The sequence below is a fragment of the Lycorma delicatula genome, chromosome 10, assembly GCF_047948215.1.
Source record: "Lycorma delicatula isolate Av1 chromosome 10, ASM4794821v1, whole genome shotgun sequence".
Classification (NCBI taxonomy): domain Eukaryota; kingdom Metazoa; phylum Arthropoda; class Insecta; order Hemiptera; family Fulgoridae; genus Lycorma; species Lycorma delicatula.
Window position 1 is genome coordinate 8079427 of NC_134464.1, and position 13697 is coordinate 8093123.

At 32.9% G+C, this 13697-nt stretch overlaps 1 protein-coding gene across 1 annotated transcript in view; it reads right to left on the reverse strand.

Moving 5' to 3' along the window:
* The window catches only part of Unc-76 (fasciculation and elongation protein Unc-76), a 355226-nt gene that overhangs the window by 30329 nt on the left and 311200 nt on the right, over nucleotides 1-13697 (reverse strand). Inside the window, exon 4 of the mRNA XM_075377539.1 lies at nucleotides 1855-1954. Coding sequence (XP_075233654.1) covers nucleotides 1855-1954 — 100 coding nt within the window. The remainder of the gene's footprint in view (nucleotides 1-1854; nucleotides 1955-13697) is intronic.

The window sequence follows — 13697 nt, forward strand, 5'->3', positions numbered from 1 at the left end:
AAAGATTTGAATGATAAAGATGGATAGATGGGATACCTGCAGAATAACTGCGCAGGACAGATGAGGAAGCAATAGATAGATTATACAAACTGGTGTTTAATATTTACGAAAAAGGAGAAGTTCTGTCAGACTTCAAAAAGAGTGTTATTGTCATGATACCAAAGAAAGCAGGAGCAACTAAATAAATGTGAAGACTACAGAACAATTAGTTTAACTATTCATGCATCAAAAAATCTTAACTAGAATTCTGTACAGAAGAATTGAGAGGAGAGTGGAAAAAGTGTTAGAAGACCAATTTGGTTTCAGGAAAAATATAGGGAAAAGGAAAGGAATTTTTGTGCTCAGATTAATAGTAGACGAAAGATTAAAGCAAAACAAACCAAATAAATGGTATTTATAGACTCAGAAAGGGCATTTGATAAAGTAAACTGGAATAAAATGTTCAGCATTTTAAAAAGTTTAGGTTTCAATTATAGAGATAGAAGAATAATTGCTAAGATTTATAGGAACCAAACTGCAACAATAATAATTAAAGAACATTATAAAGAAGCCATAATAAAAAAGGGAGTCTGACAAGGATATTCCCTATCCCCATTATTTTGAATCTTTACATAGAACTAGCAGTTAATAATGTTAAAAGAACAATTTAAATCTGGAGTAACAGTGCAAGGTAAAAAGATGAAGATGCTACGATTTGCTGATGATATAGTAATTCCAGCCGATAGTAAAAAAGATTTAGAAGAAACAATGAATGGCATGGATCCTTCATGGAATATAATAGCATGGTCCTACGAAAGAACTAACGCAAGAAAATAAACAAGAACAAAACAAAAGTAATTAAATGTAGTAGAACTAATGTAGAAGAATATAAAAATAGGAAGAGAAAAGATATGGAGATATAAGAATTTTGTTATTTGGGAAGTAGAATTACTAATGATGGACCAAGCAGGAGCAATATAAAATGCAGAATAGCACAGGCAAAAATGAGCTTCCAATCAGAAATATAATTTGCTTACATCAAAAATTAATTTAAGCATCAGGAAAACATTTTTGAAAATATACGTTTGGAGCATAGTTTTATATGAAGTGAAACTTGGACGATTGGAGTATCTGAGAAGAAAAGTTTAGAAGCTTTTGAATGTAGTGCTATAGGAGACTGTTAACAATCAGATCGATGGATAAAGTGACAAAGAGGTGTTGCGGAAAATTGATGAACAAAAGAAAGCATTTAGAAAAATATAGTTAAAAGAATAGACAGACTTACAGGCCACATATTAAGGCATCCTGGAATAATCGCTTTGATATTGGAGGGACAAGTAGTTGGGAAAAATTATGCAGGCAGGCAATGTTTAGAATATGCGAAACAAATTATTAGGGATATAGGATATAGGAGATAAACTGAAATGAAACGAATGGCACTAGATAGGGAATCTTGGAAAGCTGCATCCAACCAGTCAAATGACTGGTTGGAAGACAAAAAAAATTATTTTTACTAAATACATTAAGTACTACTTTAACCACTGAAAAGTGGAATAATTTTTTTTCTTTTTAACTTAGTTCAGAGATTGAATTATGAAGATTTTTTACATTTTTCAATTTTTTATTGCCAGAGGATAAACAGAAAAAGAAAAAAACCAACATAGGCTGATACAGGTGTAGTAAAATGATATTTATTGTGTGGATTTTCCCAATCAGATTCATATGGTTTTTTTTATTTTGTTTTACAAAAAGTCATTCTCATAATTTTTTAAGCTTTAATTCACTTTATGTTAAATACTGCATTCTACTGTTTAAATTTTTAATTATATTCTAGAAACCTAATATGAACTATAAACACATATAATTTAGACTTACTTTCTTGATATAATGGTGAATGTAAAACTTCCTTTGCCTTCCTATGAAGGGAATCATCTGGACATTCAGAATCTGGTGAGCATTCAGTCGATGTCGTTTCCTGAATAAATTAAAAAATAAATGTTAAAAAGCAGATAATAAAAAAAATCTATTAAAACAAAAAAATTGAAATGATCAATAATGAATACAAAATAATATTGTATTGTATTGTAAAAAATACTGTATTGTTAACGTAGTCAAATAAAACCTTAACAAATAAAAACAATGTAATGTAGTATGCAAATTAATTCAAACTCAAGAAATTTTTTGTTTATTTCTATGTTGTGGCTACACTGCTTGACCACACCCAATCTTTAAGTTATCTGTGTAATGTGAGGTTATTGGTCTTTAGTTATTCAGCAATTTTCATGTTATAAATAGTTTTTCTGAAAGTTTATTCCATTTTTTATTACAAAATCATGTTTTCGTATTTTTTGTTCTGCGTCTTAAATGTACAACAATAATGAACATAACTCCAAGAAAGCATTCGAAAATAGTTTCTCTAATAGTTTCTAATCATACCAATATGACACAAAGACAAATAGTTTCTCTAATAGTATCTAATCATACCAATATGACACAACGACAAATAGCTTCTGAGTATGGTATTAAACTAAGAACAGTAATTCCTATTTTAAAACAACTTAAAGAAACTGGTTCCTTTTCACTTCAAGCAAATGTGGCTGTTAAAGAAAAACTATTCCAACACAGGATCGGTTATTAGAGAAAAAAGTAAACTAGATCCAAAATTGTCTGATGTAGACTTAAATCAAGAATTAGCAGCCAGTGGAACAGATTTACATGGGACAACTGATAAATGCTGACTTCTTGCAGCTGGATTGGTAACTTTTGGCCAGTCAAAAAGCAGCTTTAAACACCAGCAATATGCAAAAAAAAAGACTTGTGGGCCAAAGCACATGCTAAATAGACCAAAGAAGACAGGAACTTTCTGATGAGTCATCATTTTTATGCTCAGGGACAAAAGGTTCTATCTGTTAAAAAATCATCATCTGAAACTATATCACCGATTCATATTTAACAATCAGTTAAACATACCTCCAAAAAAATGTTTTGGGGTTGTTTCACATCTGAAGACCCTTGTTCATTACTTCCAGTAGATGGTATGCTGAAAAGTGATGGATATATCAAGATTCTTAAGGAAAGGGTTGTTCCACAACTTCAAGACAAATTTCCACAAGGCAACAGAGTTGCCATGATGTGTTGCCATGCCATATTGCCAGAAAGGTAGAAACTTTTTTTGAAGAACGAAACATTAAAGTGTTCCCATGACCAGGCAACACCCCAAAACTAAAATCAAATTGAAAATCTTTGGGCAACAGTCAAAAAACAATTTTGAAAAATGTACCACAAAGATTGAAGCAATAAAATCAGTATAGTTTCATGATGAAGAAATCAAAAAAAATGTGTAGTGACTAGTTGAATCAATGTCACATTGTGATGTGATTAAAAATAAAGACTGACATATAATTACTAGATATTTACAAATTGTAAAGGTATGATTTTTTTTCTAAATAAAGTTACCTTTTATTAAATAACATCAATGTTTGGATTAATTTGCATACTACTGTATTTATTGACTAGTAATAATTTATGAATCAGATATCTCACTTTCATATATGCACACCTTACTTATGTACAGAAGTCTGTTTTTTGGATGAAGATCGTATAACAATATAAAATATTGAAAAATGAGGAAATTAAGCCAACAGCAAATGTAATAAAATATCACTGCAAGTGAATTTAATTACTATCACTCATTAGTGAGAATATACCCTGTATATTCGTTAATAACAATATTAGTCATAGTAGAGACCAGATTATATGCAACATAAGAACTTGAAATTTGCATGCATATATGCAAGAAAAATGTTTAAAATATGCATATCAAATATGAAAAAGTAATGGATTTCTGAAGGATGTAAACTTGAAATAACCAAATCAAAAAATCCATTAGTAACATTAAATCTCTCATTATGTGTCTGAGTTAAAGTTTTTAATCAATCAGCATTTTAGACTAAATAATACCATGCATATGAAGGACTTTTGCTAGGTTGAACCATCTATTAAATTTTTTAAATGTCCAATTCATTAAAATATGCTTCTATTTAGATATTTTAATTTAAAAGATTAGATTTCTATAATTCAGTTCAGAATATTAATTTAATCAAGGTATTTTCTTTTTAATTTCTAACAACTGTTTTGGTCAATTTTCAAAGTGTACACAAACTAAGTTTCAAAAGATAAGGTTTAGAATTTAAAGCGTGTTTAAACTGTTAAATCCACTCAGTTTTATTTAGCTATTTATGATAATGTCATGAAAACATATCTCAACTGCTACTTTTGTTCATTTATCTAAAAAATAAACTAAAATAAATATACTCTTTTTAAAACAAAATAGATTATGTTTTTAACTTTTACGAGTGATGTAAAATTTTGCGTGAAACTAGGGAAAACTTTCACAGAAACATTTCAACTTTTGAAACAACCTTATGGAGATGATGCTCTGGGTTGTACACAATGTTAAGAATGGTTTTCATGATTTAAAAGTGTACGTCAGTCAATTGAAGTTGACCCTCAACCAGGAAGGCCATCAACTTCAACTGATCAATATCTGCGTTCAGAAAATAAATGATCTGGTGCATGCAAATCAATGATTGACTGTCAGAGAACTTGCAGAAGAGGTTAGCATCTTGATCAGATCAGGCCATGACATTCTGACAGAAAAAATGAATATGCATCGTCACAGCAAAGTTTATTCCTTGTTTGATGACTGAACAGCAGAAACAACAAGTGGCCGTTTGTCAGCAACGTCTTAAACAAACCAATGATGATGAAACATTCATGTAAAGGATCATAAACAGGAAACTAAAGCTGGGTTTATGGCTCAAGACAAAAGTTCAATCATCACATTGGACTGATAAAGTATTTCCACACCCCAAAAAAGCACATTAACCTCGATCCAATGTCAAAGTGATGGTTTTTTTTGGGGTTTTTTTTTTTAATGGAATTGTTCATTTTGAATTCTTGCCTCAAGGTACAGTGAACTGTGAACTGTGTGTACCACCGAGGCATTTTACAAAAGTTACATGAAAAAATCTGCAAAAAGAGGGTAACCTTCACCACAAGAATGCGCCTGCACACTCAGCTTACGACCAAAAATCAGATGACTGTCCACCCTTAGCCTCCCTACTTGCCAAACCCGGCTCCTTACGATTTTTTCTTATTTCCAAAATTAAAATCAGTGACATAAGGACATCATTTCGAGACTATTGATGACATTAAAGCAAATTCAGTCACGGACTTTAAAGCCCATTTCAAATGAAGTTATCCAAGGCTGCTTTGCAAAGTGGAAACATACTGGGAAAATTGTGAGGGGGGTACTTTGAAAGGGCACAAGAACCAATAATCTGTAAAATTAACAGACCTCATATTTTTTCAATTCTTTACAATAATTATTGCTTAATATTTAATAATTACAGAAAAAAATAAAAAGTATACCCTAATTTCATTCTGATATTGAAAACACTATTCACAAAAAATCAAGAATATTAGTAGGAATACTTAAGATTAATAACATATTTCAAAATTTCAGGTCATGCTTCGTCTCTAACATCATTTCTTAGCAATCCTTTTTTTATTTTCATCAAAACGCTCTAAAAAACACTCATTCCTGCATTTCAGAAAGACATTCTTGTGCTCGGTTAACCACGATGTCTCTTGTGTCATTCCTGAAATCCTTCTTTTTTATTTTTATTAGGCATTTAATGTCTTTATATTTCTTTCTTTTCTACTTTAAAAAAATAACACTTTTTTAAATGCCAAACATTTTTAAGTTGTCATTAAATGTATGAGTAGGTAAACTGTTGGTAGTTGTTTGTTATTAATTTGCTGATGCCAATTTCTGAAAGTAAAGGTTTATAGATGAATTTAAAGAATATTTTTTTAACTTTTTAATGGAGATTTTCAGAAGTTGATTCTACTTTTAAAGAAGTTTATTTTATGAAAATTTTTTTTGTCTTTAGCCATCTGACTGGTTTGATGCAGCTCTCCAAAATTCCCTATCTAGTGCTATTCATTTCATTTCGGTATACCCGGTATACCCCCTACATCCTATATCCTTAACAATGTATGAAAATGTAAATGTAATCACTTAGTTTTATAAATAGATAATAAAAACCTTTGTTAACAATGTGTCACAAAATCTGAAAATAAACTCTGTTGAAGTTTTATGCATCTCACGGAGAGAGGGGTTCATGCTTTGCTTACTTATTCTGAGAAGGCTATTGTTGCGTTTTCAACGCGTTTTGTATTCCCGCTCATAAACGATACATGTGTCTGCCTTGCTCTGTTGGGAGCAAGGCATACTATTCAGTCGAGTTGTGCTCCGGTTGCTGACGGCTGCGCATTCAGTATTACAGTCCGCTATTCATTCAGTATACTTTTTCTATGAACATAGTCATTTTTAGTGCATTAAGTAATAGTTTATATTCAATTCATGTAGTTTATAATCAATCCAAGTCAGTATATAAATAATTCAGGTGTTCAGTGTTTTTTTATAATAAATCAGTTTATATATACAGTTCGTTGTGTTAATTCAATTTAATATTTGGGACCTACCCCTACATGTTGGTCATCCGGGCTGGATTTTAAAAGACATTTTCGATTTAATTCAGTGTTTGGTGCACTCAACTTATGTTCATAAAACAAAAAAACATTTTGTTACAATCAAAATACTGTCTTAATGGTGTTAAATTAATGCATTAGTTGGTGCTAATGATTATTTTGCATAGCGCGTATAACATTATTTGTGCACACGATAATTAACTGTAAAACATTAAAAACATAAAAAGATAGAATCATTGTAAGTGTAACAGTGTATGATACTTATTCAGACAGATCTTGGAGACATCTTGGTGCACTCAACTTATGTTCATAAAACAAAAAAACATTTTGTTACAATCAAAATACTGTCTTAATGGTGTTAAATTAATGCATTAGTTGGTGCTAATGATTATTTTGCATAGCGCGTATAACATTATTTGTGCACACGATAATTAACTGTAAAACATTAAAAACATAAAAAGATAGAACCATTGTAAGTGTAACAGTGAATGATACTTATTCAGACAGATCTTGGAGACAGACACCCTGGCACTGTGAGCACGCAATGCTGCGTGAATGCGTGGGATTATTCATGTGAGTGGTTCGCCTTATCTTTAATTACTTTTCATAAACCCAATACATTCCTTAGTCATAACAATTTCTTATCGTCATTTCCAATTACTCCTAATTATTCATTACTTTATTCTTAGTAATTTTCATTCCACCCATAATTGCCCTGGTAAACAACTTTCTATCATTAAACAAATGTTTGATTTAATGAGTTCTTGTGGAGTTATTATACGCATTATTATCGATTTACAAATCTATTTTTACATTCATCTTTTTAATTGGAATTTTATTTACTCAAACATATTTTACAACTAGAATAATATTTATTGATTTCTCATCTATACATTTTGAATAATATTTTGTTTAGTTTATGTTGTTGATGTGAATTTAAAAAGCTGCATTTAAATCGTTTGTATTTTACCTTTTTGTAGACATTCAGTCTGTTTACATTTTGAATCATGGATTTGAAAACTTTAATCTTTAAACGAGGGCTTATAAAATCAAAATCAACTAGATTTAAGACGTTCCTCAGTTCATGTACATCTGATGAGACACAAACAATAGCCCAACTGCAATTACGGTTAGATAAGTTTAAAGAAACATGGGAAGAATTCAATAAAATACACGATGAAATAGAAATTTTAGATTCAGCTCCAGAACTGGAAACAAAAAACGTAAATGAACGGTTGGAGTTCGAAAACTCATATTTTGAAACTGTTGCCAGGGCCTTGAAACAGTTGCTTAATTCAATTCAACAGAGTAGTTCTGTTAAACAAGAAACACTTGCGTCAGAATTGCCGCATTCTGTAAACTCCCTCAGATAGACGCACCGAATTTCTCTGGAAAATACGAAGACTGGATTAGTTTTAAGGAATTATTTACAGATGTTATCGATAAAACCCCAGATATTGACGAGGTCCATAAACTTTATTATTTACGGCAATCCCTGAAAGGGGGAAGTGCTGCTAAATTAATCGATTCAATTGATTTGGCTGCGCAGAACTGTAAAAGTGCATGGGAGTTACTCACTAAAAGATTTCAAAATGAAAGGCTCATTATTGAGCGTCATATTAAGGCTTTGTTTGATTATCCTAAGTTTGACAAGGATTCAAGTTTTGCTATTAGACAAATTATTGATGAATCTAACATTCACATTAGGGCATTAAAATCTTTAAAACAGCCTACTGATACTTGGGATACTATGTTAGTTTACCTGTTGGCTACTAAATTAGATTATAATTCAGTAAAAGAATGGCAAATTCATGCTCCTCCTAATCGTGTTGCTACCTTTGCAGAGTTTCTGGAATTTCTTGACAAAAGAGCGCAAACGTAAGAGGCTGTTGCAGCTACTTGTCAAGGAAAATTTAGTCTTGCTCAACCAATCAAAGCAGAATTTAAAGGTAGTTGTTTAGTTAATAAAACACAGAACTCCGTTCATTTAGCCACTGAAAGGAATAACACAAAAACAGATAGTTGCCCGATATGTAAAAAACCCATAAAATCTTTACTTGTGCAGAATTTCATAAAATGTCTCCGCAAGCACGAAACAGCAAAGTCATGAAATTAAAATTGTGTCTGAATTGTTTAAGACAAGAGCATAGGGTTAAAGAATGTAAGGTTACTAGTCATTGTAAAGTATGTTCTAAAAATCACACTCTATTACATAACCCACAGGATATTCAAGAAATATCAAACCAATCATCAAGTACGACAATTCCTACACCAGTTTCATGCACTTCTCAAATTAAAAACCATAATTTGTCTCAAATTATTTTAGCTACTGCTCTAATTGAAATATTAGACTCTTTGTGGCACACCTTATACATGCAGAGTGTTACTTGACCCTGGTTCATCTGTTAACATTATGACAGAAGCGCTTTGCCAAAAGCTGAAACTCCATCGAACGCATATCGAAGCTCATGTTAGCGGAGTCAATAATGTGAGTACAGTTGCTAATTCACGTGTTAGTACTACAATTAAGTCACAATTCTTTCAAACTCAGTTAGACTTTATAGTGCTGCCTAAAGTTACTCAAATGCTACCTAGTTCAACAATTGATACTTCAAAATTGTTTATTCCGCCTAATATATATTTAGCGGACCCATTTTTCTACCAGCCGAACAAGGTTGATGCTCTCATTGGAGCAGAAGTTTTTCATCACCTTCTTTGCGTCGGACAAATACGATTGGCTGATGGGAATCCTATCCTGCAAAAAACTTCCTTAGGTTGGATAATATCTAGAAAGATACCAGAGTCTTCACATTCGGATGTTCCATCCCTACACTGCTGTCTTGCATCATCATCATCATCAGATGTTCAACAACAAATTGAAAAATTTTGGTCTGTTGAAGAATTGCATTTCAACATGTCCGATACCTTATTGACAGGAAAAGATGCAGTTTGCGAGAAAATCTATTGTCATACAGTAAAGACAAATGAAGAAGGAAGGTTTATCGTTCAATTACCAATTAAATTAAACATCATCAATTTGGGCTCAACTCGAGAGATTGCATTAAGATGGTTTCTTTTATTGGAAAAACGTTTAAACCAAAACCCAGAATTAAAGCAACAATACGCCAAATTCATGAAAGAATACGAAGACCTCAATCACATGGAGTTGGTCAATGACGACGAGGTACAGAAATCAGGGTACCACATTCCTCATCACGCTGTCGTCAGGGAGAATAGTACTACTACCCAGCTTCGAGTTGTGTTCAACGCGTCTTGTAAGTCGGATGCTAATTGTTCATTGAATGAGTGTCTAATGGTTGGACCTGTGGTTCAGAAGGAATTATTCTCCATTGTACTACGATTTCGCTCCCACATCTATGTAATGATCGCCGATATAGAGAAGATGTATTGACAAATTCTAGTAGAACCACAACAGACACAGTATCGCTCATTTTCTGGTGAGAAGATTCATCTCAACCGATCAAAACGTACAGATTATTGACTGTTACATATGGGACAGCTTCAGCGCCATTTTTAGCCACCAGGACCTTAAAGCAACTAGCACTTCACAGTGTTAATACATTTCCTAAAGCAGCAGAAGTTATTCTCACAGATTTTTATGTGGATGATGTGCTAACTGAGACAAATTCTATATCAGAAGCTTTAGAACTGCAGACACAATTAATAAAGTGTTGTAAACAAGGGGGATTTAATTTAAGAAAATGGAGCGCAAACAACCATCAATGGATTGAAAACCTGCAACCAGAAAATTGCGATTCAGGGCACAACTACAACATAACAAACGACCATACAGTCAAAACACTTGGAATTCACTGGAACTCGCAAAATGATACATTTCAGTTTACAATAAATACAGATATTAAGGATAAGAATCGCGTCACAAAAAGAACCATTCTCTCGGAGGTTTCCACACTTTTTGATCCTCTAGGCTTAGTCAGTCCTATTATTTTAAAGGCAAAGGTAATTATACAAGATTTATGGAAATTAAAGTTATCCTGGGATGACAGCGTACCTATCCATATTCACACCAAGTGGATACAATTCAAACATTCATTAGCAGACCTTAATCAACTACGAATTCGTAGATGTATCATCTCGGACTCCCAAATCATTTCACTGCAACTACATACATTTTCTGGCGTGTCTCAAGCAGGTTATGGAGCCTGTGTGTATATAATAAGTGAATATGCAAACGGTCACATTGAAAGCCGGTTGATCTGTTCCAAAACAAGAGTCGCTCCAATCAAGACGATAACGCTGCCAAGATTAGAGTTATGCGGTGCTACGTTAGCACCAGAATTGGCTCAAAAAACATTATCATCTTTGAAGATTAATGTGACCAAAAAGTATTTCTGGACCGATTCAACGAGAGTTCTGTCATGGATATCATCTATCTCCACAAATTGGAATGTTTTCATTGCCAATAGAATTTCGAGAATTCAAAACTTAACAGACATCAGGGACTGGAGACATGTTTCAAGCAGTGAAAACCCAACTGATCTCGCTTCAAGAGGTATTAACGCTGACCAACTGATGAATTCATCGTTGTGGTGGAAGGGACCGCATTGGCTATCAAAAGATTGCACTTGGAATAGCCTACAGGATCTTCAGTTACTTCCAGAATATAAATCACAACTACGTGTCTTTGTTTCAATTGATAATAACAATTTTATTTATAAGTATTTATCATTTTATAAATTACAACGTGTCGTTGCTTGCATGCTAAGGTTTGTCAACAATTGTAGACTAAAGGACCATCAATATCGTCTTTCTGGATGTTTAACAGTTAAGGAATTGCATAATTCATTATACAAAATTGTGCACATAATTCAGACTGAAAATTTTGGTGATGAAATCGATCGTCTTCAGAAAACAAAGGAACTTAATTCAAATAGTAAGTTAATACAATTTAGTCCTTTTTTAGATAAAGATCAACTTCTCAGGGTGGGCGGAAGATTACAAAAATCGATGCTTTGTTACGACCAGAAGCATCATCTGTTACTACCATCAAACAATCCTATCACAAGATTGATCTTGAAACAAGAACATGAAAGATTGTTACATGCCCTCAAGCTGTGTTGGCATCAATACGACAAAAATTTTGGCCTCTTAATGGACGAAGGCTTGCCAGAAAGATAATACACGATTGCATTAAGTTCTTCAGAAACAAACCAAGCGCAACTGAACAGATTATGGGGCAACTCCCCACCAGTCGAGTTCAACAGCTTCGACCGTTTCTGCATGTTGGCATTGATTACTGTGGACCTGTGGAATTCCTTCAAAGTCATCGTCGAGGAACAAAAACTGGTACAGGTTACATTTCAGTTTTTGTCTGCATGAGCACATGAGCTATTCACCTGGAGCTGGTGCAGGAGCTAACTACAGAATCATTCCTGGCAGCATTATCAAGATTTACATCACGAAGAGACAACTGCATTCAGAATTTTTCAGATAATGCAAGGAACTTTATCGGAGCTAGAAATAAATTACGAGACATATGTGTCTTACTGTCATCAAAAGACCATCAAGATACTGTTACACAATCCGCCAGCAAAAATAATATTCAGTGGAACTTCATTCTGCCTCGATCACCTCACTTTGGCAGATTGTGGGAAGCAGGCGTAAAATCCGTCAAACATCATCTGGTTAGGGTCATAGGTAAGACAAACTTAACCTACGAGGAATTAAGTACAGTTTTATGCAAGATAGAAGGTTGTTTGAATTCCCGACCGCTGACTCCTTTATCCTCTGATCCTTCCGAATCCCTTGACTCCAGGTCATTTTCTAATAGGCGAACCACTACAAGCAGTTCCAGAAAAAGATGTATCTCAACTCAACATCCACAGACTTGATAGATGGCAACGCATCTCCCAATTAACTCAACACTTTTGGCAGAGATGGCAACAAGAATTCATGTCTGAACTTCAAGCAAGGGTAAAGTGGAGGAAGACCTCACAGAATGTAAAACCAGGTATGTTTGTAGTAATTAAAGAGGACAATACTCCTCCAATGCCCTGGAAATTAGGTCGTATTATGGAAGTTTTTCCTGGGAAGGACGGGAAAGTGCGAGTAGTTACTGTGAAAACTGAAAATCAGATTTTGAAAAGAAGTGTTGTAAAACTGTGTGTTTTGCCAATCAACACGGAAAATAACAGGGACAATCATAAAATTGATTGAAATCTTAAATGACTTTAAATTTAGTATTCATTCCATTTAGAGCTATTCATTAACTTAGTTGTTTAAGATGTATTAATTTCATTGTTTAGGTTTATTCATTGTATTCTGATTTTTTGTACTTATTTTTGTTAATGTTGAAAACTGATGTTTTCAAGGTGGGCGGTCTGTTGCGTTTTCAACGCGTTTTGTATTCCCGCTCATATACGATACATGTGTTTGCCTTGTTCTGTTGGGAGCAGGGCATACTACTCAGTCGAGTCGTGCTCCGGTTGCCGACGGCTGCGCATTCAGTATTACAGTTCGCTATTCATTCAGTATACTTTTTCTATGAACATAGTCATTTTTAGTGCATTAAGTAACAGTTTATATTCAATTCATGTAGTTTATAATCAATCCAAGTCAGTATATAAATAATTCAGGTGTTCAGTGTTTTTTTATAATAAATCAGTTTATATATACAGTTCGTTGAGTTATTCAACTTAATATTTGGGACCTACCACTACAGCTATTTAAATGTGTATATAAAACAAGGAAAGCAAAATCGACAAAGTCTGTTATCATCAAATACTTAATGTATATGTAAATAACATAAATTGTTTCGTTATATGTAGAATTTTCCAGAAGTATGCCTGATTTGTTTCACAAACTCAGAATATTCCTGATATGTTTCACTAACATTTAGCTATATTAATATTCTAGATAAGTTTTAGAAACACTCCAAGGATAATGTAAAAGTATTGACATATTAGAATAATATCAAACATAAAGCTCAATTTTATCAGAATTAAACTGCATCAAACTTTTTAAACATTGCAATTTACTATTATAACAATAATGCATACTGTTGTTTAATTTAATCCCAACATACAATTAACAGAAAAATTGTATAATTGTATACGTAAATGAGTACTGAAACTTTCAAATTCTGCAAATATACACCGCTTATCTAATGTGCAATCTTT